The 27,125-nt window shown below is 45.1% G+C and overlaps 1 protein-coding gene across 1 annotated transcript; it reads left to right on the forward strand.

Annotated features, from left to right (window-relative positions):
• Window positions 1–345: 345 nt before the first annotated feature.
• On the forward strand, window positions 346–21,535 carry TNFRSF11B (TNF receptor superfamily member 11b). Its single transcript, XM_077351611.1, has 5 exons — window positions 346–671; window positions 10,702–11,071; window positions 18,324–18,494; window positions 19,672–19,896; window positions 21,079–21,535. The coding sequence occupies exons 1-5, from the start codon at window positions 642–644 to the stop codon at window positions 21,504–21,506; spliced, it is 1,224 nt and encodes a 407-aa protein (XP_077207726.1). The 5' UTR covers window positions 346–641; the 3' UTR covers window positions 21,507–21,535.
• The last annotated feature ends 5,590 nt before the right edge of the window (window positions 21,536–27,125 follow it).

Consider the following 27,125-nt stretch of genomic DNA (forward strand, 5'->3'; position numbering starts at 1 on the left):
TGTATATATGTATCTCAGTGTGTATGTTTATGTATGCATTTACTGTAGGAGCAGGTAGAAAATATTGCAAATACTGAAAAGAGATTACAGAGGAAAAAAAAACACCCTGTGCTGCAACTCTAGTTTAAAGCCAAGGCCAAGGTTCAAAAAGGGATTCCTAGCCGGCTTGGAAGACTCAGAATCAGTAGGGTATTTTTATACCTTTGATCCTGTAACAGACAGGCTGCAAATAACTCAGCCTCCTTCTTCTGGAGGTGAGTCGGCTTCAGACTCCCCCTCATTGCCCCAAAGGACAGTGGGTAGGAGACTGTAATTAGTTAACCTTCGGCTTGACCGGATCCCGGGCCCTCCCTCCTGGATTCCAACCTCCCCTTCAGCCTGTGGTTAAACCGTGCTGAAAGAAATGGCATGAAATCATCCACTTCCCTTCCCCTCCCCCCCCAAAAAAAAATCAGTGAAATTGATCACTCTGGGGGAGGGAATATTGCAGCCCAGGGTTTCCTGTTGCACCCACTGTGGATAGATATATAAACGAGCTCGTAATGCGCCTGGGCAGTGAACGCTAAGCTACTCAGAGACTGGAGCACTTCCTAACTGCCTGGTTGCCTTTCCAGAGCCCTGAGGTTTTAAAAGCAACCACAATGAACAAGTTCCTGTGTTGCACGCTTGTGGTAAGTCCTCGCCCAGAGACAAATGATTTCTTTGGACAAGATCAGGCTGCCGATACCATGCTCGCTGTTGTCTGCTTACTTTGGGGTTTTCCTCGTTGGGTCTTCAGTAAGCTGCGTTGCTTTTTAGCGTAATGGGGCGTTTGTAGCCATTTGACAAGGAATGGAGTCTTTCCAGTTTCTGAGGGAGGGAAGGACATTCACCGGGCACACTTTGAAGGTGTTGGAATCCTTGAAATGTTATCGCTCGGATCTCCCTATGAAGGTCCTTATGCCCCCACAACTGTTTCTGTCTGTTTAATACCTCTTGGTGTATTAATGCAGAGAGCTAGCCTGGTGTAGTGGATAAGAGCGGTGGCCTCGAGTTCAATTCCCTACTCTTCCTCCACATGAGTGACCTTGGACCACTCGCAGTTCTCCCAGAGCGCTCTCAGCCCCACCTCCCTCACAGGGTGTCTGTTGTGGGGAGAGGAAAGGGAAGGAGATTGGAAGCCGCTTTGAGACTCCTTTGGGTGGAGAAAAGCGGCATATAAGAAGCAACTCTTCTTCTTCAGTAATATTAGGGCTCTGTCAGCCTCACCTCCCTCACAGGGTGTCTGTTGTCGGGAGAGGAAGGGAAGGCGATTGGAAGCCACTTTGAGACTCTTTCAGGTAGTGAAAAGCGGCATATAAGAAGCAACTCTTCTTCTTCTTCTACTGTCAGCTAATAATGGACAGGAGGCAAGGTTGGACTAGGTTGTAGAGTTTCACAGAGCTGCCTTATGCTGAATCTCACTATTGGTCCATCTAGTCCCATATTTACTCTAACTGGCTCTGGCTCTTCACAGTCTCAGGCAGAAGTCTTTCCCAGCCCTGGGATGCTTTTAGGAGAGACCTTCTACTCTGCCATTTAACTATGGATCCTATCAATTTAAAGGACCACAATCCAAATCTTTGTGTGGCTCCCAGTGTCAGTGCTGACTGTTCCATGTAGGAGAAACGTCCCCTTGCTCACTCCAAAACACTCTCCATCGTTGATAAGAATGGAGAAGGTTGTGTCCACATGAATCCCCGTTGAGTCCAGGGAAGCCATGTGCAGATCCAGCATCAATGAATTGCTCTGTACTTTTTAGGGTTCCCCCCATTCTTCATTGTCCTATTTCTGGAGGCAAACACGGATCCATTTCTTTAAATCGCATCTTCCTCCAGGGTATAGGCAAGCAATCCTTCAAAAATCTACTGACAAATTTGGAAACAGGCTGTAGAAGGTATAGCAGAAGATTCCTTGCCATGTGGCTAATAAGCTTGCATCATTGCATATATGCAATCAACATACCTCATATTGGGAAAAGAGGGGAGGATGAAAGGAAATTGTTTTCTACGCTTGTTTCGGTCTGTTCGTTTTGCTTCCTGTGCACAGTGGATCGTGCATTGATTTAATTATGGATGGCATTCATATAGAAAAGACTGGGACAAAAAGTCATTTTGGTCCATAGGGTCTGTATTTTATGGGTATAACCCAATGTGTGGATTTCCTGTTGAAATGAATAAACTTCTCTCTAGATTCCTCCAATTTTAACAGAGGATTCCACATAGTTTAACAATGATTGGGGTGGAACCAACCAGCTTTTCCACTTATTAAAAAATGGGAGAAAAGATGGCCTTGGACCACCCATAAAGGATACGCTGGGGATCCTGACACCTGTGTCAAGCAAAACCTGTAGTAAACTGGGGAGCTGGGTAAGACTGAATGGGAAAGCTGGTTGGATCCACACCCTTAGCATTCTTCACCCTAAAGATTGTTTCTTCACACCAGCGAGTCAAATAGTGTGCAATCTACATGTAACACAAACAGAAAGATGTACAGATTAAGGTAGTCAGGCACAGCCCATCCAAAGGTAGTCTCTCTGTTTGTATCCCATTGCTTTCAATGAGGCCTTTCAGTGCATTCTTAATTTAAAGTGCTTATATTTAGCTGCATTGTGCCTGCTATTTTTAACATCTATGCTGAACAGTCAAGATGTGATCTCTAGGGAACTCCTCTTTTGTAAAGGAGAAAGACACCACTGTATTCAGCTCTCCCATAACAGGGTTTGTACATCTTCTGAATGAGCTTCCACTGGCATCTTATTAATGACCTGCCTTTTGCAGAGGCACTTTTTGAGTCATCAGCTTTCATAAGAAGGCCTTTCATATAAAGGGGTTGGTTTTGTTGTATTTTATTGTTTTTATTTACTTGTTGTAAGCTGTCGCATGCTGGTAGGCCCAGGAGCGGTGGCTAAGAAATGGAATGAATGAATGAATGAATGAATGCTTTCTTTAGACTATTCCACATGGTGTGAGAGTTTACATCATTCTGTAATTATACAGTTAGATGAATCAGCAGCCTAGCTCCATCTCTTCTATGTTTAGACATCAGCCCAAAATCTTTGAATGCAACTGATTTTATTTGTGTGTGTATGTGTGTGTGTGTGAATACACATATTTTATTGGCTCTCTGTGTGTGAATGAACAAAACCACCAGCAAAATAATTCAGAGTATATGCTTATGAGAGTCAAAACCCCCTTCATCAGATATAACTAAGGAAGCGTCGACTCTCAAAAAGTGCCTACCCTGAAATCTTGTACATCTCTAAGGTGTTCCTGGAATCATGCTCTTCTATTGGAAGACCAACACGGCTGGTCACCTGAAGCATTGTTCAGATTGTTCCTTACCCTTTGATAGCCACCTAGAGCAACCGTATGGAAGGGCAGCTTGAAAATGGTTTAGTAAATAAATAAATTAATCTTCAGAACAGTTGCCATAATAGGAAAATTGTCCCTCATGTATCATCTGATTTGTTTTGCCTTGATCTGAGGAAGCTTTTGGGGTTTGTTGTTACATTTGCTCACCAAACAGCCCTAAAGAAATCGGAAGGTGTATTTACCCGAGATTATTAATGGTCTTAAAATAGCTTTTGTCTCCCTTATTCTCAAATTCTCATGCCCAAGTGCAAAACCCAAATGCTGTATATTTCTAGTAGTGTACATTGCAATACTATAAAAAAGCAAAGATGTGTTTCCTTCTATCTACACTTTAAAGCCACTGCATGAAACATGGCCAGCTCCTGCAAGCAGACGGAGTCTCCCTGTGTTGTCATTTTTCTCAGCTGAGGAGTCAGTGGATTCTAGCACATGGGGATTCCCTCAACCCCCTGTCCACTCAGCACTATCAGCATAGGGCACTGTGAACAAAGTCAGTGGTAGCCACAGACAAACTCAGGAAAATGACAGCCTCCTTTCCAGACTTGATTGAATGGAGGCTGCATCCTTCATAGCTCTGTACAGTTCAGAGTTTGTTAACAATGCATGAGTGCAAACCTTAGCATGCGCAGATACACACTAATCATTAAACATACCTGACATGATCCTTGTGTGCATCCCAGGCCTGGCCTAGGCCCTGGCAGATGGGACTGCTGTAGTCAGAACTCCAGTCCGAAGTGTAAAAAATCCATCCATCCAAACAGATGCCTGGGGGCAGCCAAAGAAGGATGCTCTAGTCTGGTCCCTGAAGATGAGAAGATCAAGGACTGGGCGGCCCAGCTGGAATGAGGGTGGTCCTGATGCTAGGGGGAAATGCACTCTTGGAGATGGAACACAGTTTGAGTCCAGCAGAACCTTCAACCAAGTTTATTTCTGGGTAGAAGCTTTTGTGTGCACGCACATTTCTTTGAAAAGGGCCTGTACATGGAATGCAAGCTTTTGCCTGGAATTAAACTTGGTTGGTCTTAAAGGTGCCCCTGGACTGGTTCCATTGCTCTAGACCAACAAGGTTACCTACCTGAATCTATCTCTTCAAGGCACCCATTCATCTTACTGCTGAAGATGAGGGTCACATCAGCAGAGACCTCAGCAGATAAAGTCAGACAGATCTGTATGGGCGCATATGAGGCGTCTTCTGCTTTGATTCTGGCCCACGGCAGAAGGCATCCCCCATGATTCTTAATGCCTCCCTAAAAGCTGAGCATTTTATAATCACAGGTGCTAGACTTGAGCAAGGACAGAATCCACGTCATCCTCTGCCCTGGCAGAGACATCGCGAAAGAGAGCAGAAGGAGAAGATAGTTTATGGAATATTTCATGAATCCCGAAGACTTGCAGCAGCATCTAGTGGATAAAAAGCTTAACGTGAATCAGAAATGGATTACTAGGCATGGCCATGAGGAATCAGTGACAACTTGCACCCCTGTAAGCCCAAGCAATAAGCCTATTTCACCCTTTGCCCGTCTACTCTGAAGTACTGCCTGCTTTATGCAATGGGATTTACTCCAAAGTAAATGGGCATTGGGATGTAGGTCAGTCTCTAAATGTGCTAGTGAAAACAGTCTTCTCTCCACTTTCATACATAGAATCATAGAATCATAGAATCATAGAGTTGGAAGGGGCCATACAAGCCATCTAGTCCAACCCCCTGCTCAACGCAGGATCAGCCCAAAGCAGGATCACTCACACCCCTTTTGTCGTTCCTCCAATGGCATTGCAGCTCAGCTGACAAACTGTGGACTTGCCCCAGTTCAGTTCTTGCCTTTCATGAACCCGGGAGCCTTAGACAATCCCTTGCCTTTCAGCCCAGTATCTGCAATATGGTGCTAATAATACAGATCTACTTAATGGGGCTACTGGAAGAGTTACAATGTGTACGGAACACTCTGAATGCAAATAAAGGTTATCCTTGCATTTGCCTTCTGGCTTAACTGGTGCTTCTTTGGAAGTTTTGAAGCAGAGGCTAGATAGCCATCTGACAGAAATGCTGGTTCTGTGTGAACTCAGGCAGATAGTGAATAGGTGAGCAGAAGGGACCGTGTTGGTGCATGGCGCTTGTGGGTCTTTCTTCCATGCCCAGGGAAATGCCGATTGCCACTTTGGGGTCAGGAGGCAAATTTCTTCCAGGGCAGACTGGCCAGGGATTCTGGTTATTTTTAGAGGGTGCATCATCTGTGCATGAAATCGGGATCACTGGGGGTGGGTGAGCAGTTGTGAATTTCCTGCAATGTGCAGGGGGTTGAACTAGATGGCCCTGAAGGTCCCTTCCAATTCTATGATTCTCTGATTCCCTGTAGCTTTCCTGCAACTTGTATTAAGTCTACTAATTAAAAAAATTCAGGTCATCTTAAAGGTGTCCCCAGATTCAAACTTTGTCCTGTTGTTTCAGACCCTCCCCTTTCTACCCCCTCCAGGCCCACCATTGGCCATTTTGGGAGGGAAAGGTGGGTCAACATGACCATATATGGTCATATCACCCAATAAATGTTATCTATATCTATATCTATATTTATATCTATAAGGTAAAGGTAAAGGTATCCCCTGTGCAAGCACCGAGTCATGTCTGACCCTTGGGGTGACGCCCTCTAGCGTTTTCATGGCAGACTCAATACGGGGTGGTTTGCCAGTGCCTTCCCCAGTCATGACCGTTTACCCCCCAGCAAGCTGGGTACTCATTTTACCGACCTCGGAAGGATGGAAGGCTGAGTCGACCTTGAGCCGGCTGCTGGGATTGAACTCCCAGCCTCATAGGCAAAGCTTTCAGACGGCTGCCTTACCACTCTGCGCCACAAGAGGCTCTTTATTTATATCTATATATAATTAATTAGCTCCCATCCATTCAGAAAACCCTTCCAGGGCCATCAAGAAACCCCAGGATTTCATGACCTTGGTTGAGAAAGCCAGGTCTAACTGGTATCATGTAATTCTGCTCAAAATCTAAATGCTTAGCTGTGTCTATCTGAAGGATGCCACAAAGTAAATAGAGCCTCCTATTCTTATACCTGTTGAGGAGCTCCACTTTAAAAAGGATCATCTATGCCTCCCTTAGCATTCCTCGCATTCCTATAAATAGCAGCATATTCTTACAAATGCTACAGTCTATCGGCTTCCAGCTCTTCAATCCTAGCACACTGCATTGTTTTGTTTATTAAATGTCCGTGCTGTTCAATTGAAATTGCTTTTCGTATTTCATAACCTACCTTGCATCCCCGTGAGAAGGACAAGCTATAAATGAAATGACTAATAATACTAATAACCATTTACCAGTAGAAATTGCAGTGACCCAGTATAATGAATTGTTCATCAATTCATGGAAGACAAAAAAAAAATGTCCATCAAAGAAATTAAATTAATTCACCGTCACAAGTTGAGGAGCCGGTCCTAGACTGCTTCCATATGGAGCTCTTGCTCTGTTTTTGTGTTTAAACTGGAACAGGTTTTCATGTGGTTTCAACACAATGTTATACCCCAATGATTTATCTTCCATATGTTCCCAAAACTGCACAGTCTGATCCTTTAGGAAAGATTGCTGTCAAAGCAACTTTACACATCATGTGGATGAAAAGATGCACGTCTTTTCAGGTCCTCTATCAGTATCATCCCCCCCCCCTCAAGTCCCCATGGCTACCAACATGCCCCCACCCCAGGAGGTATTCTGCATGGCGCCAAATAAAACAGTTTAAAAAACAACCAGTTTAGACCGCTTTATTATATTACAATCGTTGTTCTGCATTGAATATAATCAATTCATAGCCCTGCCCCCTGTAGTTTTGCCAACTCTGCTTTGTTCTCGAATGCAGTCACTAATCTGCATAACTAAAGATCTTCTCTGCATGGCTAATAGCCTATCTCAGGCAGGCAGGAGAGAAATGAATTGGGGGAAAGCATCTTTCAGAAACAACACTTAAAAGACGCTTAAAGCACCGAAGAGGCAGTTCACCATGCAGAGCAAAATCAGTTTTGCGGAGTAAATTAACTCTCTTGTGCTGAAATCAGAAAAAAGACGGTGTATTTAGTGAGTTTTCATCAGCTTATCCATCATGCAGAAGAATCTTTTGTCATTGTAATTGGCATCTTGCTATAGCAGTATATGACCTATTCATTATTATAAAACCACTAGTGGTATGGGTGGGATGGAAGTCTGGGTTGGGGGGGGATCAAGGAAAGGGTGGTCAAAACAATAGTTCTAAAATTGTTGCTCTAATTATCTCTTGCAAATGCCTTTAGTGTAGCGCCAGGCTGGTATAGTGGTTAAGAGCGGCAGCCTCATCTGGAGAGCAAGGTTTGATTCTCAATTCCTACTCCACATGCAGCTAGCTGGGTGGCCCTGGGCCAGTACCAGTTCTCTCAGAGCTCTCTCAGGTGACCTTGGACCAGTCCCAGTTCTCTCAGAGCTGTCTCAGCCTCATCTACTTCACAGAGTGTCTGTTGTTTGGGATGGAAGGGTGGGTGATTGTAAACGGCTTTGAGACTCCTTCAGTTAGTAAAAATCAGGGTACCAAATCTCTCTCTCTCTCTCCATTTGCGGCAGCCAGTGAAGGAGTGCAGCCAGTTTGGTGTAGTGGTTAGGAGTGCGGACTTCTAATCTGGCAAGCCCTGCTCCTCCACATGCAGCCAGCTGGGTGACCTTGGGCTAGTCACAGTTCTCTCACTTAGCCTCACCTGCCTCACAGGGTTTCTGTTGTGGGGAGAGGAAGGGAAGGGGATCATAACCCACTTTGAGACTCCTTTGGCTAGAGAAAAGCGGCATATAAGAACCAGTCCTTATTCTTCTTTTCTATTGGTAATAAAGGGTGCAAGGGATCCCCTTTGACCAATAAATAGACTGTGAGACCTTCAAGAACCAGAGCTACATATGACAGGGGTTTGGTGATCCACAAGAAAACTAGAGGCGATTCAGTTTTAAAAGTTGGTTGGATCTAATTTATTGTTTCTTAATACCTGAATCGAAGCGAACTGCAAGGGCAGGTCATCGACTCTGTGTCGGTCATGGGAGTTCCTATTGGGCAGTTTTGATCTGAAAGTTATTACATTCTTGTAGCAAAGCAAACAGCAGAATGCAGAATATTTGACTTTGGATCCCTTCCAGCCATTGGCAGCGGTTTCCAACAGCAAATCCATCTTGCAGGATGTGTTTTGGAATTCAAAAGACAGGCCTGCTTTATCTGGTTCAGTCCATTCCAACAGTCTTCTGCGGTCTATGGGAAACCTCAAAGGCCAACACACAGAGGAATATTTTGCCAGGCCGAAAAACAAGTTCCTTCCCTTACATAAGAGAGTGACGGCAGGCAAAGAAGCTCAGAGGCATCTGAGCTGTGATTTGCCGTGTCATCTAATGGCTTCAAATGGGTAGCCGTGTTGGTCTGAAGTAGCCCAATAAAAACATAGTCCAGTAGCACCTTTAAGACCAACAAAGATTTATTCAAGGCGTGAACTTTTGAGTGCAAGCACTCTTCGTCAGTCTGAGGAAAAGTGCTTGCACTCGAAAGCGCACGCCTTGAATAAATCTTTGTTGGTGCTACTGGACTCTGGTTTTATTGATCTAATTGCTTGTGTTTCATTTGGGGGACTTTTGGAGCAAACAGCACTTTGCCGGCTGTTTGAAGATCACAGAACAGGCAGGGCATAGTTTTATTTCTCTTTTAAATTCCTCTTTTGCAGTAAAATAAAATAAAATAAAATAGAGGCTGCACAAACCTCCAATAGATTTTTTTTTTGAATAGCATGGACATACAGAAATGTTTGTAGCTTTTCCTCACACAGCTTTTCCTCTCTGTGAGCTCAGCAGACGTGGGGCAATGCTAGAGACGAGCATGTTCTCAGTGATCCTCTGACGAACCTCCGTGTGAAATGGGGAGAGAACTTTTTTTAGCATCCATATAACAAATTCTCACTTCCCCCCTGTCCCGTAGGCATCTGCCTTGGCCTTCCTGCCTCTTGGGGACTTGTGCAGCCGTCTTTGTTCTCTTCTTTGAGCATTGCTTTTTGACAGAAATCTCACAGCCTTGTTGCATAGCCTGGATTTTGCCGGCCGTATAATATTGCTGAGGGGTATATGAAGGTCATTTTCATTCCGTCCTAGCTTCTCTCCGGAGAGGTGCTTGGTGTGTCTCATGGCAAAGGTTTTCCATCTCTGTGTCTTCGGAGTGCTCTCCCTCCACTAATTGGTCTGCCAAAGGACTCCTGCACACCTGCCATGGAGCGCTGTGCCTATTTTTGTACCGTACATTGAAATAATCCATGGGAACACTCAGGTTCCTTTGCTTAGCCGCATTTCATGGAAGAAGAAGAAGAGGAATAAGAAGAGTTGGTTCTTATAGGCCACTTTTCTCTACCCAAAGGAGACTGTGGCATCCTCTGCTTAGTTGCACTTTATAAGGCCAATATGTTAAGCATGTACTTAACTAAGTCTCGAACCCAGCTGGATTTTTCTTTGAGTAAACATCCTTAGGATTGCACTGTGAAACAAGATTGGGATCCAGTAGCACCTTAAAGACCAACAAGATAGCCTCTTAGTTTCTAAGAGAAAGCCATCTTGGTTTAGTGGCTAGAAGTGCAGACTTCTAATCTGGCGAGCCAGGTTTGATTCCCCAATCCCCCACATGCAGCCAGCTGAGTGACCTTGGGCTAGTCAGAGTCCCAGTAGAGCTGCTCTCAAAGAGCAGTAATATCAGCCTCACCTCCCTCTCAGGATGTCTGTTGTGGGGAGAGGAAAGGGAAGGCGATTGTAGGCCGCTTTGAGACTCCTTTGGGCAGTGAAAGCAGGGTATAAAAAATAACTCTTCTTCTTCTTCTGAGATGAGGGTATAACATCATAAGATGCTGGCCTTCCTACTTGAAACATCCACCTACAGGAGCTCTTCCAAACTCTGATCAATCCCCACATGGAGCAGGGAATCAAACCCAGTTTGCCAGATTAGCAGCTGCTTCTCTTAACCACTACACACACCGGGTCCTTACACCATAGGCCTGGAGGAATAGCTCACTTTTTCAGGTTCCCTGGAATTGTTTAAGATCCCGGAGGCCCTGATCTCTTTAGGCAGATCATTCCATCAGGTCAGGGCCAAAAAAGCCTTGGTTGAAGCCAGTTTTATCTCCTTGGGGCCTCCCCAATTTTTAATCTCCAAATGTATTCAAAGGATCTTCCATTTTCCCAAGGTAAAAATAACGTGACCCTGAAATATTGCTCCTAGAAGCCATCCCTGTCTCTTCAAACCCAACCGAAAACCGTGTCTTGTATCTGTTCTCTTAGTTGTTGGACATCTCTGTGAAATGGACCGTTCAGGAAACTGTTCCTCCCAAGCATCCTTATTACGACCAGAAGAGTGGACGCCAACTGATGTGTGACCAGTGTCCTGCCGGGACTTACGTCAAAAGGCCCTGCACTGAGACCTCACAGACTGTGTGTGCTCCATGCCCGGAAGGCCATTATGAAGATGACTGGAACTTTGACGAAGAATGCTCCTACTGCAGTGCGGTGTGCCAGGAGCTGCAGGTTGTGAAGCAAGAATGCACCAGGACCCAGAAGCGCATCTGCGAATGTGTTGAAGGGCGGTACTTCGAATTAGAATACTGCGCAAAACACACCACATGCCCTCCAGGGTTTGGAGTTGTTGAGAAAGGTAAGTGCCTGTTGTCAAGACATTTGCAAGGAGGCCCTCAATGGTGCAGTTTTTAAAATTAAGCTTAGAGCCCATCATAATCCTAAATTATAGTTTACATAAGTATGAGTCCAGATCCATTTGAACCATGAATCGATATTGAGCTGTTCACCTGTGGTGAAGAGGAATCACTTTCAGGTGCTGAACTGAGGGGAAAGCCAGCTTGGTGTAGTGATTAGGAGTGCGGAGTGCGGACTTCTAATCTGGCATGCCGGGTTCGATTCTGCACTCCCCCACATGCAACCTGCTGGGTGACTTTGGGCTCGCCATGGTGCTGATAAAGCTGTTCTGACCGAGCAGTGATATCAGGGCTCTCTCAGCCTCACCCACCCCACAGGGTGTCTGTTGTGGGGAGAGGAAAGGGAAGGTGAATTTAAGCCGCGTTGAGCCTCCTTCGGGTAGAGAAAAGCGGCATATAAGAACCACTTCTTCCATAGTTTTTTTCCATAGGAGGACAAACAATACAGAGGAAATCCACACAGATGTCTCAGCTTGGTGTAGTGGAGGCTTCTAATTCCTGATTCCCCACTCCTCCACCTGCAGCTAGCTGGGTGACCTTGGTGTTTTCACAGAGCAGTCAGGGTGTCTGTTCTGGGGTCAGGAAAGGTAGATGATTGTAAGCCACTTTGAGACTCCTTCAGGCTGTGAAAAGCAGGGTATAAAAACAACTCTTCTTCTTCTTCTACCACCAGTGGTTCTCAACCTGGGGGTCGGGACCCCTTTGGGGGTCAAACCACCCTTTCACAGGGGTCGCAGAAGAGCAAGCAGCTTGGCTGGGAGGGGGGCGCCATCCACACAATAGCCTTGCGGGGTAGATTGAGATACAGCGTTCATCTGTCTGGAGCAGCAGAAAAGAGCAAGATCAACATGGTGGGACAAGAGGCAGAACTGAACTGAGAAACCCCGGGGGAAAACCAATTTATATACAATTTATATATAATCACGACCAACGGATCTTCACACCATTGGTCAGTTTCAGTTTAACTTCTGTGAAAGAACACTGGCATAATTTTATGGTTGGGAAGGTTGAGAACCACTGCCTTAAACTGAGGCTGGGCCCTTGACACAAACCCATCCCCAAATCACACATCCCTCCACTGCATGATAGCTTTCCTAAGGGCTCTAACAAGCCTTCTGCTGCACAGGACCACCCAAACACTATTATGGAGCTTAAAGTTCACGGAAACGAGGGCACCGGGGAAAAAACTGACGGGTAGTGAATTTATCGCAAAGCCTGTGGAAAAACGGTCCCTGTCCTGCTCACATCTCTCTGGATCGCTGCCAAAAGTAATGTCGCTCAGCATGGCAAAATGTTCTGCTCTTACTGTAACGGGTAATTTAATGGCAGCAGCGAAATTGCATTCTAATGAGAAACATGATGGATGGCCCTCTTTTACAGGGACATTATCTGGGATGCAGTATTTATGGGTTATAACTAATAACATTTTTCATTTGGAAGAATGCCGTTTCAAGCCTCCCTGCACCTTGACAAACAGCAGAAGTGTTAACTGATACGGCACCCAGAGAGTAATTATAACAATATTAGTGTAGCAGCGGAGTCGTCGCAAATGTCTGGCAGTAATTAATTACCAGTGTCATAAATGGATACTCTTAGAGAAGCCATTATCAATATAAGGCAAAGCCAATGACTACTCCCTGGCCAGGCAGGCTCATAATACATCGCTTTTCCAGAAGGGAGAAGGACTACAGCAGCGGCATGTTTCTCGTTAAAGGCTGTGTTTTCCACTGACAGAAATCCAGCCCTGAAAAACACTTCTAAAATATTTCTTAAAGTCAAGGTTTCATCTACCAAAAAACCCACAACCCACCTTGATGCATCATTTTATAAGTGACTCGGTCCAGACTGATGCTAGAACTTAGGCGGGATCAGCAGAATGGCAAAATGCTTTTCTGCCGTGATGCGCAGATGTGGTTCCCTAAGGCACAATATATTTTTTTCCAGATATCCTAATACGGAAAGAAATAGTCGCTCGTAAATAGATCATGCGGCTTCGAGGAGAATTCTCGTAATTCGGCTTTTAAAACATGCAAAATGCATCGACAAACTTCATTCAAAGGTGGAATAAAATACGTTCGTCGAGGAACATTTCAGATATGAAATACCAGGAAATTCACATGAAACCATAATGTTATTTCCAACATAAAATGTTAAATATGTCCCTTTAATAATTATTAATTCATGTCAGATATGTAGTTTTACAAGGTGAAGTCCTTGTAAAGAAGTAAAAGAAAGGAAGCATATTTATTTAGATACTGTATATACTCAAGTATAAGCCGCATTTTTCAGCACATTTTTACACTGAAAAAGCCCCCCTAGGCTTATACGAGTATATACGGTAATACAGATTGTGGAGAAAGTTACAATTTGTTGAACTTTTTCTGATCAAATGCCTACCTGAACAACTTGAATCAGCCTTCACAGTGAAAATAGCCTCTTTGGGTGATCATTTGGAAGTATCTGCTAGGGAGGTACATTGTTTTTCAGTCTCTAAGATCTCACCTCTTTGATTGGTCAATCATACTGACTTATGAACAAAGGCTTTGAGCTGATGCTCATGAGAAGAAAATTGTATACTTGCAGAATCACTTATCTGCTGACATTCAGCAATCCAAGAAAGAGCTGTCCATCGCTGACACAATATCATACCCCTTGCTATAATTTTGGAGGGAAGGCAGCATGATCTTGTCAGATCTTGAAAGCGAAGCAGGGTTGGAATTTGGAAAGGGAGACCACCAAGGAAGACTCTGCAGATGCAATGGCCAACCACCTCTGCTTCTCATGTGCAGCATCAATCACAAAGAGGAAAAATAAAGCCAAGCAATATAGAGGCTGCCATATAAAGTATGGAGCAGAGTTGTTCTCTCTTGCCCCAGAGGGATGGACCAGAACCAATGGGATGAAATTAATTCAACAGAAATTCTGTCTCAACATCCAGAAGAAGTTCCTGGCAGTTAGAGCAATTTCTCAGTGGAACAGGCTTCCTCGGGAGGTGGTGGGTTCTCCATCTTTGGAGATTTTAAAGCAGAGGCTGGATAGCCATCTGACGGAGAGTCTGATTCTGGGAAGGTTCAAGGGGGTGGCAGGTGACAGTGGATGAGCAATAGGGTTGTGAGTGTCCTGCACAGTGCAGGGGGTTGGACTAGATGACCCAGGAAGTCCCTTCCAACTCTATGATTCTATGGTTCTATGATTCAATGGTACAGTTCAAGTAAAAGTTATATTTTATTACTTTTCTTTAAAAAAATTCCCTACAGACTTCTTCAGAGAAATCTGTTATACTTTCAGTGTCCTATCAGCAAGTATATGAGGTCAGTTCCCTCACAATGAATCTGACTCTTGGTCCATCGAGGCTAGACTAGCAGCGGCCCTCCAGGATCTCCAACCAAGATTCTTTCACATCACCTGCCATCCGACCCTTTTAGCTGGAGATGCCAGGGATTGAACTGGGGAACTCCCAGATGCCAAGCAGATGGTCTGCCTCTAACCCCCAGCCCCTTCCAAAGCTGTAATCACACCTTGCATCAGAGGGTTTGGTTTCATAGAATTGTAGAGTTGGAAGGTGCCATACAGGCCATCTAGTCCAACCCCCTGCTCAATGAAGGATCAGCCTAAAGCATCAATGAAAAATATCTGCCAAGCCACTACTTAAAGGCTGCCAGTTTTTTTCCATAGGAGGACAAACAATACAGAGGAAATCCACACAGATGTCTCAGCTTGGTGTAGTGGAGGCTACTAATCTGGTGAGTCAGGTTTGATTCCCCACTCCTCCACCTTCCAGCTAGCTGGGTGACCTTGGTGTTTTCACAGAGCAGTCAGGGTGTCTGTTCTGGGGTCAGGAAAGGTTGATGATTGTAAGCCACTTCAGGCTGTGAAAAGCAGGGTATAAAAACAACTCTTCTTCTTCTTCTCCTTCTTCTCCTCCTTCTTCTCCTTCTTTTCCTCCATCTCCTTCTCCTTCACTGTTCTACTGCAAACCAACACATCTACCCTTTAAAACTATCTTCTTGTCCATGTTTCTGAAAACTTATTTGTGCATCTGAGGAAGGCAGCTCATACCCCGAAAATCTTGAGGGTCTCTCAGGTGCTGCTGGACTCAAAACAAGTTACTCTACCACAGACCAACCCAGCTATCCTCTGAAATTATCTTTATAAAGTGTCTGCCGATGCAATCACTGTATAATATCAGCTTAAGAAAATATTCATTCTACATTCGTTTTGTCTTATCAAATATCAGCATTGTATGTTGGGCGACTATGCAAAAATCTAGCCAACCAAAAGGACAAGGATCAATATGAAATCATCACTCGGTTACATTAATAAGCAATGGCTTACCTCTAAAATCTTTGGAAACTCGTTTAGTGCATCCCGTCGCGTAATTTATCTATAGATTCATACTTCCACGGCTGCATTAAATCTATATCAATTAAATGCAAGCGAGGTGTTATTTACTGTGGACATGCAAAAATGCGCATCAAGCCAAATTGATCCGGGGGGGGGGGGGAAGAGAAGTAAGAAGTTTTTGACTTCTACTACTTTTTACATGTACAAATGGGAACTGGTCTGGATGGATGTAAAGCAGGAGAGTCAGTTGTGTTGCTGGCAGGCTATCTGTGGCATGAAATACTGGTCACCGGTGCTTTGTAAACCCTTCCTTTTGTGACTCCAGATGGGTGGCAGCAAACACCCAGCAGGCTATAACTCTTGGTCGACGTGCCAGAGACAGCCCCTGAGATGGGAACTCGACAGATCTGATTTAAGGGCAAGGAAGGATTCTGTTGAGTCATCTAAAAGCTGGGTTTCAAGGACCAGACTGCACAGTGAGGAACGGCTTGGGAAGAATTCTCCCTGCCTCTTCCCAGTCTGAAAAACTAGTTTCTGAATGTACTTTGTGTAGGGTTGCCAGTACTGGAATGGGGAATACCTGGAGACTTTGGGGGTGAAGCCAGAAGTGGGAGGGATTTGGGGTGGGAAGGGACTGCAGAGGGGTAGAATGCTATGGAGTCCTCCCTCCTGGGCAGCTGTTTTCTCCAGGGGGAGTTGATCTCTTTAGTCTCTTTAGTGTAAAGATGAGGTATAATTCTGAGGGATTCTCAGGTCCCACCTGGAAACTGGCAAACCTTCCTTTAGGGTCACCAGCCCCCAGGAGGGACTTGATTGCCTGCAATTTTAACTGTTTCCCTGGGAACAAATGGCTACTTTGAAAGGTGGCCTTTGCATTATATCATGCTAAGGCCTTGCCTCTCTTCAAACCCCACCTACTGCAGGCTTCACCCCCAAATCTCGAGAAATGTGCCAACGTGGAGTTGGAAGCCCTACACATGTGGGGAGGCTGGCTGCAATTAATTAGTTCTTCATTCATTCACTTATTTTTCTGTAGACAAATGTACACCTCCACCTTTTAGCAGAGCTGTCTAGGCAGCTTACAACAACACCCCCCTTTAACAAGAAGAACATAACAATAGAACTTAAAATCACTCATTTGGAACCAACTGCAAATTTCTGTAAATGAAAGCTGTTTCGGTCTGCAGAGAGGAACTCTTCTGCCTCCCCCATCCCCTGTGTACCCTTCCAAAATGCTGCCTGTGAGGGACAAGAAACACTGTAGGGAAAGCGTGAGAGGGGATTCAAAGGTCAGAAGCAGGGGGAGAGAAAGTGAAAATCGTCCTTCGATGATGATTACCAGGGTCCAACCTGCTGGATCCAAAACAGTAACTAACAGTAACCCAAAAGACATTAAATGCATCCAAGTCTGGATAAAACCCTCAGATCTAATAAAATCTGCATGACCCAAATGTCTGGTGAAGAGGAGTTCATACTGATCTCTCGAAACTCCAAAGGGCAGGCACCAGATGTACAGCCTAGGGGTGCAAATTGCAAAATCTTGCTGCTGCAGCTGAGGAGCAGTTGATGTAGGCATGTGGGAAGATGAATACTGAAGAATTCTGTCCTTGAGGTCTCCTGGCCTAAACTCTGGTAGCCCTTCACTTTTTGGTCAACTCCCTGAGCAGAGTTGGTCTTCAGCCTTCTAAGTCAACACACCATGGTGAACTATGGAACCACCAGGTTGCCAGCTCAGATTTGGTACCTGGTGTGAGATTGCAGGAGCATGGAGAAATTATTTGGTGCCATGCACCATGCCTTGGTGTGATGCTGGTTCACCTCCACGCACACACACCCCCCCCAACACTCTGGCAAGTGGCTGTGGGGAACCAAAGTGTTCAGGGCTGTAGGTCTTCTGCCTTAGCAGGAGTCCTAAGATTAATCAGCTTGGATCTAGCTAGCTTTTCCTTTATTGAAAAAGGGCAGAGCAGTCCCCCTTAACCCCCAAACCCTCTGCTGAGGATCATGGGACCTCTGTAGACAGAAGCCATGTGGAACGTCATTGAAGGGGTCATGACTCAATGGTAGAGTATCTGATTGGCATGCAGAAGGTCCCTGGTTCAGTCCCCAGCATCTCCGATTAAAAGGATCATCAGGCATTAGGTGATGTGAAAGACCTCTGCCTGGCCTTGGAGAGCTGTTGCCAGTCTGTGTAGACAATATTGGCCTTGATGAACCAAGCATCTCATCTGGTGTAAGTGGAAGGGGAGGCTGCAGTAAGGTGGGGAATAAGGCAAAACGGGATCGATTTTAACTGGCCCTTTGATCTTTGCCAGCTAAACCACTACAGTGGTCTATACCGTTCCCCCTATTTTGACAAGTTTGGTGCATGTTCATTGTATGAATGAGGTATTTTGTTGGGGGTGGAGTCTTATTCTCAGTTTTTCACTTGCCCAATTTATGTAGTTGAATGCTCCCTTCATTACAAACTGGCTGCACGTAAAGTGCGCTAATTTTTCTGTCTCCAGCGAGGAGCTGAGCAGTCAAATAAGCGCTCGTCCAGTTGCATTCTGAAGCCAGTGGCTATACGACGTGGTGTTTCTGGAAGTGTGGTTTATCTCTCACAAAATCGGAGAAAGGGAAACTTTAAAACATTAACCGATCAAGTTTTCCGGGGGCCCAAATATTCCTCTTTAAAACATACCCGTTTGAAGATACACAAATCAAACAATTGCCTGAAGAACGGAACTCTGGATGCTTTTTAGCTCAGGCTTTGAAGTCTTTTACAGGGCAGGAAATCTTTGAAGTCCTAGTATACAGGAAGTCCTTGCCAAGTGTGTCTTTTTAAACTTGGTTCTCTTTTTCCTTAAGGAACTCCTTGGACGGACACGGTTTGTGAGCGGTGTGCGGAAGGTTATTTCTCCAGTGAATTTTCGTCCACGGCACCCTGCAAAAAAACCGAGGCACGGAGCGGAGATACGAAACAGGACGATGGGTGGCAGGGAGAAAAGAACGACGACTCAGATCAACAATGCGGAATTGGTGCGTATGAGATTTAAAAGGGGTCTAGAAAGCAAGCCATGACCTAAATCAGGGGTAGTCAAACTGCGGGCCTCCAGATGCTGGCAGGGGCTCATGGGAATTGTAGTCCATGGGCATCTGGAGGGCCGCAGTTTGACTACCCCCGACCGAAATGACCCAGTCTAGACTTATCTTGGAAGCTAAGGAGTTTCGGTCCTTATTTGTTCTTGGATGGAAAATCATGAAGAAAATCCAGGGTTGTTACACAGAGGCAGGCAGTGGCCAGCCACCTCTGAATGTCTCTTGCCTTGATAACCATACAAGGTTGACCTACATCAGCAGCAACTTGGTAGGCCCACGCTAGCACGATGGCAAACCATCCCTGTTCGTCTCTTGCCTTAAAAGCCCTCTGGCAACCTTTTTAGTGTTTTTGACTGTGGAGGAACCTCTGAAACATTTTTTTCAGGCTTCAAGGAACCCCGGAAATGATGACATGTCCCTTCAAAGAAGTGGGCGGGGAAGTAAGGTGCGGGAGCCAGCTAATCAATCAATTGATCGATCATTTACGTGCTCGCTTTGACAGGACTAAAATGGATCATTTACTGTTTCCATTGCGGAGAAAGAGACTAGAACCGTTTCCGCACTGGGAACTTCACTGCCCCAGCTCCGGTGTGGGAGCACAAATCCAGAGTGGATGAGGTATACTGGGACAAATGCTACCCATGTGGGAACAAGAAGAGGCAGGGCAACCTGTCCCAGCTCAAACTCCAGCCTGCAGCCTGGCGCGGAGTCTCCAGTGCAGAAAAGGCTAGGCCTGTAGGGGAAATGGGTTCCAGTGATCTCTAGTGATGTCAGCGGTCATCTGAACTTCAGGGAAAGGTTGTGTAACCACTGGGGAGTTCTCACCCTATTCCTGGCCCTATGGGGTCACCATAAATTGTTTGCAACCCTTTCCACCACCTCATTCTCATTCTAAAAGAATCCATCTCATTAATTTAAAATGGAACACCTGCTAAGTGAACTAGCATTTTACACATCTTGAATTGTGCCACATGGCTGGCAGCACACCATTGCCACGTGTAGCAGACTAAAATAATTATAAGAATTTTAGACGCTTTTTAAATGAAGCACTTGGGGGGTAAAGGGTCAAGTCCAATTAAGTTTTAAAAGCTCAGGAATGCTTATGACTGTTTTCCAGATGTAACCTTATGTGAGGAGGCCTTCTTCAGATTCGCCGTGCCCACCAAAGTGACCCCCAACTGGCTCAACTCATTAACAGACAGCCTGCCAGGGCGGAGCATCTCTGCGGAAGCCTTGGGGAAGATTAAACAAAGGCACAGCCCCCAGGAGCAGACATTCCACCTCCTGAAGTTATGGAAGCAGCAGAACAAAGACCACAGTGGGGTCATGAAAATCATACAAGGTACTACTTGACATAGTGGAACACCTTGGTGTAGTGGTTAAGAGCAGTGGCTTCCAATCTGGCCAGCCGGGTTTGATTCCCTGCTCCTCCACAGGCAGCCAACTGGGTGACCTTGGGCTCCTCACAGCCCGGCCAGAGCTGTTCTCACAGAGCCGTAATATCAGGGCTCTCTCAGCCCCACCTACCTCACAGGGTGCTTGTTGTGGGGAGAGGAAGGCAAGGCAATTGTAAGCCATTTTGAGACTCCTGGTAGAGGAAAATGGGGTATAAAAAACAACTCTTCTGCTGCTGCTGCTGCTATGCTATTCAGACTCAGAGCCGATTGACTTGAGATGCTTGCCTCTGGCAATAATGTCAACAAAGCCAAGATCATTACTCAGTCAGAGTCATGGGCTGTGGCTGAAATCCGAAGGACATTTTCCCATGAGCAAGCCCCCCTGGAAAAAAACTAGGCTTACCTCAGAGTTGATCTGCTGTTTATTGCTGGCTCTGAAATGATGGATCTGACATAAGTTTGTGCATGGTAACTCTATACCCACATGTTCCCCTGCCGCCCATTTCATATTGCAGCTATGCACAGAGACTAGCTGAGATTGTGGTTGTTTCCAAGGTCAGCCATGTTGAGCTGAAATAGAAAAGCTGGATGAGTTCAGTAGCATCTTCAGGGACCAACAAAATTTTAGGGGGTATAAGCTTTTAAGCGTCAAAGCTCTGAGGAAGGAACTTTGACTCTTGAACGCTCATATGCCCCAAATCATAATGGTCTCTAAACTGTGATTGGATTCAAATCTAGCTGATTGTGAGAATCCCAAACTTAGATTTGGCACCCGTTAATCCATAGTTCAGTAGCAAAAGCTCATGCCTACTGAGGGGGAAGGCATATTAAACAGAGGGAAAGTGGCAGATGACAAACAGATTTCTCAGTATTGGCAATGGGGTGAAGTTCCAAATAATTTACCCTGTCTTTTCCCAAAGGATCCTGGGATTTGTAGTTCTGCAACGACCACTAAGAGAACAATCAGCAACTGCACAAAACTATATTTCCCAGTTCTCTTCACTATTTTCAATATGTAGGTAGATTTGCACAAGGCAACAAGTTTAAGCAAGGGCCTAAAACAACCGCAAACCTGGAAGTTTTTTATGCACGGTAAATGCCAACATCCTGGCTTTTCCCTTTTGCAGATATCGACCTTTGTGAGAACAGCATCTTAAAACAGATCGGCCATCTCAACGTCACCCCGGAGCAGCTCAGCAACATAATGGAAAATCTACCAGGGGAAAAAGTCGGGAAAGAGGAAACGGGGCGTATTGCGAAAGCATGCCAGTCCGCCGAACAGATCCCCAAACTTCTCAGCTTGTGGAGGATAAAAAACCGAGACCAGGACTCCATCAAGGGCTTGATGTATGGACTGAAGCACTTGAAAGCCCACCACTTCCCCAAGACGACCATTCAAGGACTCCGGAAGGTGGTCAAAGCCCTCCGCAGCACCAAAATGCAAAAATTATATCAAAAGCTTTTCGTAGAGATGCTGGGAAATCAGGCCCATTTGGTGAAACGGAAACGGGTGTTGTTCCCCCAGTCTTCTCTTTCACCCTTCACTTGCTGCTAGTCGTAATAATTCAGTTCCGGTGGGGTGGGGTGGGGTGGGGTGGGGGGAATGTTTTGCTTTATTAAGCTTATTTATATGTTTGTCCGGGACGGCTAAGAGCCATCCTGGACCTTTTGGATTAGTATTGTTATAACACTACAGTCCTGTTCTGGAATCCTTGTACAGCCAAAAATCGCAGCAAATTCAATGGATGTGCAAAAAAAAAAGATCCAGAATACTTTTGTACCTATATTTGCTATTTATATTCACTGCTATCTAGAATGTTACATGTATTTATTAATTTAAATGGCGACATTATGAGATGAAGGGTTGAAACGGATGGTGGGTCGCTAAACCATGGTCTTAGTGGATAGTTGGAAGGTACCTGATACAGCAACCTTGCTAAGGCTAAGCTGGTCTGATTTTGGTCAGTTCCTGGGTGGGAAACCTCCTTAGAATTATTCCCATCTCCATTCTGTGATGGAAGAAAGTTGGGATATAAGCAGCTGCTGATAAGATACCCTATAGGGCTATGATTTAAGGATCAAGGTCTCTCTTTAGCATCACCTGGGTTTGCCAACTTCCAGGTAGGACTTGGAGATCTCCTGGAATTACAACCCGTCTCCAGACTACAATGATCAGTTCCTCTGGACAAAACAGCTGCTTGGAAGGTTGAGCTCTATGGCATTATGCTAGGGCTGCCAAGCCTCCGGTGGAGGTGGGGGACTCCCTGCCCCCAGGTTGTGTTACCTGCTGCTAGAAGTGCCGGTGGGGGAAATAATAAAAATAAAAATAAGCTCTCATTGGCTTTCAGAAAATTCCTTCCATAGAATTCCTGGTGATTCCTAGAGCTACTCAGAAGTGAAAAGGTTAGTTCTAGGAATCACTGGTGAGTCTATGGTAAGAATGGCTGGTTTTACCATAGAGTTTCTGGCAGTTCCTAGAGCTACCCGTTTCACACTTGAGTAGCTCTAAGACTACAGGAACTCTATGATATGAATTTCCTGTAAGTAGATGAGGCTTTAGTTTCCTTAAAAAAAATTCTTCAGGGATGCTGCTCTCCCTACAACCCTCCCACTGGTTGCCATGCATTGCCTGCAACCCTACATTATACCCCACTGGGACCCCCCTCCCTTCCTAGGCTTTACTCCAAAATCTCCAGGAATTTCCCAACCCAGAGCTGGCAACCTTAGCACCACTCTGTTTAAGACCCCAGGCAACAAATGTCCTAAAGAGCCACAACCAGTCAGCACAGGCAAGCCAGCTGGGTGTGGTGGTTAAGAGTGGCAATTTCTAATCTGGAGAGCCAGGTTTGATTTCCTGCTCCTCCATATGCAGTCAGCTGGGAAGCCTTGGGCTAGTCTCACAGCCCCAAGCAGACTGGTCAGAGCTCTCCCAGCCCATATACCTCAAACAGCTGCTCTGAGACTCCTTCTTCTTCTACAACCTGGAACCAACTGGACCAGGGATCTGACTGCTCAAGGCAGCATCCTGGGCTGAAGTGGCCACTGGGTTTTCACCCATCCTCGAATTTAGGAAAGAACTAGAGTATACACACTGTCTGTCTACAAGCTAAAAGGAATGAGGAGGTATATTTATAAGTCACGCGCCTGTTACATTTCAAGAATAGATCCTCCCTTCATTCTTCTGTGGATTTTTAAAGATCGTTTCTTAGGTTTGTCTGTATAGGTTGTGATATCAGTTGAAAGTAATTTTCTTCCTAACTTAGCCAGTTGTTTGTTTGTTTGTCTGTTTAAATAAAAGCCACATGGTGAAACTGTATTGTTAACATTAAAGAGTAAAATGTTACCTTAAATATTGCTTTGGAACATGAATGTACCATATTTAAATGATTGGTTTTCAGACTGGATTTTGATCCTGTTTAATAAAGCTGTTACATTATTTTCCAGTTTAGCCCACTGCCTGTTTCTTGGGTCCTTGTCATCCAAGATACACAAAAGGGAATGTATGTATTTGCGGAAGGAAATGAGATATGTCATTTTCATTAGATTAAGCGGACTGATTCTGGAGATTTTGAGCCAGAAGGTACTGGGGATTTTTTTTTTTTAATGTTCTCTCTGGGTAGGACAAAATGGAAAACAACAATATCTTAGATCTTGCTATAAGCCTATGAATGAACAACTTGCACAGCCTCAGGTGGGGGGAATTGGGGGGGGGGAGAGGGAGGGGAAAGGGAGCTACTTAGCCCCTTCAGTGACTGCCCCCTTTTCTCTTCAAATCCCACATGAAGCTGTCTTAGACAGAATCAAACTGTTGGTCCAAGAAAGTCAATTCTGTCTACTCAGATTGATATTGGCTCTCTAGGGTCTTTCACATAACCCATGACCTGGTTGTTTTAACTGGAGATGTTGGGGATTGAACTTGGGACCTTTTGCATGACAAACAGATTCTCTTCCACTGAGCAACGGCCACCTCTCCTGCCCATTTCTCTCCACTCTCCACTTACTGCCAGCTTCAGAGCTACCCACATAAATGGATCCATGTGAACATTGAACACTGTAGATTCAAATGAGTAGCCTGAAGTAGCACAATAAAATCAGAGTCCAGTAGCAGCTTTAAAGTCCAACAAAGATTTATTCAAGGCGTGAGCTTTCGAGTGCAAGCACTCTTCCTCAGACTATGAACTTCCATCATGACAGGGGGAATATAAAGCAAAAATTAATTCTGTTAAATTAGTAAACCGTGTCACACATCCAAATACAGCCATGTGATAATTCTTTGCCAAAACACCGTAGATAATGCTGATGCAGTGTACTGAAATGGGAGCGGGGTCATGGCTTATTAGAATACCTATTGTGTGCAGAAAGTTGAGTCCTTGGCATCTCCAATTACATGGACTTCCATCGTGTTCTGTCAAGTAGCAACCAACTGATGGCAAGCCCAGGACCATGGGGTTTCTAAGGCAAGAGATGAAGTGATTGGCTCTTGACTTCTTCTGCATGGGCAACCCTTGGAGGTCCTTGGAGGACCCCCATCCAGGCACTAACCTTGGCTGTCCCTGCTTAGTTTCCAAGCTCCAATGTGATCAGTCTAGTGAGGGCTCTTTAGGCTGCCACATGGCCCTTAGGAAGCAGATATTTGGAGAGAGTTAAATAAGGATAGTTAGCATATACTCACCCCCCCCCCAGAGGACGACCCAGGGCCACTTGGCAGAGATACGCTATGCATGAAAAGGCTCCCAGGTTCATTCTGTGGTATCTCTAATTAAAGGCTCCAGTATCGCTGAGGCTTTGGAGAAGTTGCAGCTTGCCAGAATACTGAGCTAAATGGACCAATAGCATGATAAGAAAGTGTCATAACAGTTTCATAAATTCCACATGCCATCATTGCAGAACCCAGAACCAGAATCAGCCAGCAAGTTTTAGTGGACTCTAATTTGGAGAATTCCCACTCCTCCATGTTAAGGCTGGTAAATAGAATTTGGGTGCACCCCATTTCTCTCAGAACTCTCTGAGAGGGAGAGGAATGGAAAGGCGACTGTAAGCTGCTTTGAGCCTCCTTTGGGTAGGGAACAGCGGCATATAAGAACCAACTCTTCTTCTTCTTTTTCTCAGCCCCACCTACCTCACAAGGTGCCAGTTGTGGGGAGAAGAAGGGAAGGCAATCACCGCTTTGAGACTCCTTACGGCAGAGAAAAGCAGAGTACAAAACCCAACTCTTCCTCTTCTTCTACATTGCTAAATCCTAATCTCCAATATCCCCAAAACCATGGGTGTCAGAACAAAAGAATTGCCACCTAGTGTCGCTCCAATAAATCTGGGAGACACCAACATACAGTAGTTCTGTCGGGGCCTTCTGAATGATGGTTCCACATGGTGCATTTCCCCCGGAAAATGCTGATTTCAGACTTTTTCCCAGACAGTGTTGGGTCCCACTGCCTCAACTGATTGCTTGGTCCCCAGGAAACGGCAGGAGAGAGAGATATAAAAGGCCATCTGTGGGTGGCTTAACTCCAAATGCATCACACATTATAGATGCCTCAAGATGTCTTTCTGAAAGCTTTAATAAAATCCATATTGATTCATTGTCACAAGACATTAAAGTTGCTGTCTCCCCAAACTGCACTGTATAATCTTCGGGGAGTTTTTAAACAGTGCCTTGGCAGAAGGATGGATGTCTTTAGTGGGAAGTGACATTTATTGGAAAAGTGTGAGGAGAAGCGTGGAGGGGGTGAAGGTGTTCAAGGGGGGTGGCGAGTTGAAAGAAGGGACAGTTCTGCTCCACTCTTTTAATCTTCCTGTTCCCTTGTCTTAAATGGTGCCAAGAGTCATCTCAGGGGAAACGGGTGTGGAATGGTAGCAAGAAGACATTCCGTGTAGTGTGAAGGAGATAAGAACTTGCTGGCTTGTTCAGGGGCAGGAGGAGGCCAATGGATGAACCATTTGCGTGCAAAGAAGTTCTAAGTTCAACCTCTGGTTAAGATTAAAATAGTTCAGGCCTTGCCTACATAAGCAGAGAGGCAGATTTCTGAGGTAGTGTAATGGAGAGTACCATTTCAGAATATTGGAAGTGGGTAGGGTTGCCAGCCTTCTGCTGGATGAAGGAAATTCCCTATCCCTGGGTTGTGACTTCTGCCACTGATCAGCTGGCTGGCAGGGGGAGTGACCAGGAGCAGGAAGGAGGTCTAGGCTACATGGCCAGCAATGTGACAATGTCACTTCCAGCATTTATTGGAAGTGACATTATCATATTGTTGTGTCCTCTCCTCACTTTGAGGGGAAGTTTGCCTGCAAACACCCTTTGTAAATGCTAACTGCATCCTGAAAATATATTGGTCTGCAATAGGATCTTGGCACTGGAAATGTATAAATGTGCACCAGTTTTGCCAAAGGTTGACCTGGAATACCTGCAGCATGCTCTTCCCTGTCTGGATTCCTCATAGGATATTTTCATCAGCCTGCAGGGGTATTTGGCTTTTCTCTCCCCACCTTAGAAAGAATACCTATTTGCAGGTCAATGGTGCACTTAGGAAAGTAGTAAATTTATCACTGGCTCCCCAGATTTTCTTTATGTCACATTGGTGATCACATCAAGTCCATTGTTTTAGGGGCTACAGAACCCAACTGTCGTCTTCGAACACAAATCTGGTAATTTAAGGCACACTCTAGAACTTCTCAGTATATATGTGTCTTCTGAATATCCCATATACTCCCAAAGATCAGGTCACTTGTGCTGTTTCTTCTGGACATCAAAACATCGTGAAGGTAGATATAGTTTTTCTTTTTCCCCAAATTATATCCCCTATTGTACCATCTCACCTCTATTATTCTTCTTGTATGTTTGTGTTTAGTTTAAATTGTGTGTAAGTGTAAGAGGGATCTGGCAAACTTAAGAGATGGATCACATTTAAAAAAATGTGATCCTAAGTGAAAAAATTCTTGCAAGAAGTAAACTAACATGAGAGAGGGAGAGCTGGTCTCCTTAACATGCTGTCTTTTTAATGAAGGGAATGTTTTGGGGAGCATTAAAGAGGATACTGCCCTTTCCTACAGATGGCAGGAGCTCAGTCTACCTAACACTTCAGGATTCCTCCTAGGGTTGCCAGTTGGGGGGATGGAGAGACGGGATGGCAATGAGGCAATGCTGTGATTTTACTCTTGGGAAAAAGAAGAAGAAGAA

The sequence above is a fragment of the Paroedura picta genome, chromosome 9 (assembly GCF_049243985.1).
Source record: "Paroedura picta isolate Pp20150507F chromosome 9, Ppicta_v3.0, whole genome shotgun sequence".
Classification (NCBI taxonomy): domain Eukaryota; kingdom Metazoa; phylum Chordata; class Lepidosauria; order Squamata; family Gekkonidae; genus Paroedura; species Paroedura picta.

What these genes read in the sequence shown, in the direction of transcription:
- TNFRSF11B (XM_077351611.1), top strand. Translation starts at nt 642, where the DNA reads ATGAACAAGTTCCTGTGTTGCACGCTTGTG. An exon ending in AGATCAACAATGCGGAATTG is followed by an intron (nt 18,495 to 19,671) that starts GTGCGTATGAGA and finishes ACTGTTTTCCAG; the next exon opens with ATGTAACCTTATGTGAGGAG. An exon ending in GGTCATGAAAATCATACAAG is followed by an intron (nt 19,897 to 21,078) that starts GTACTACTTGAC and finishes TCCCTTTTGCAG; the next exon opens with ATATCGACCTTTGTGAGAAC.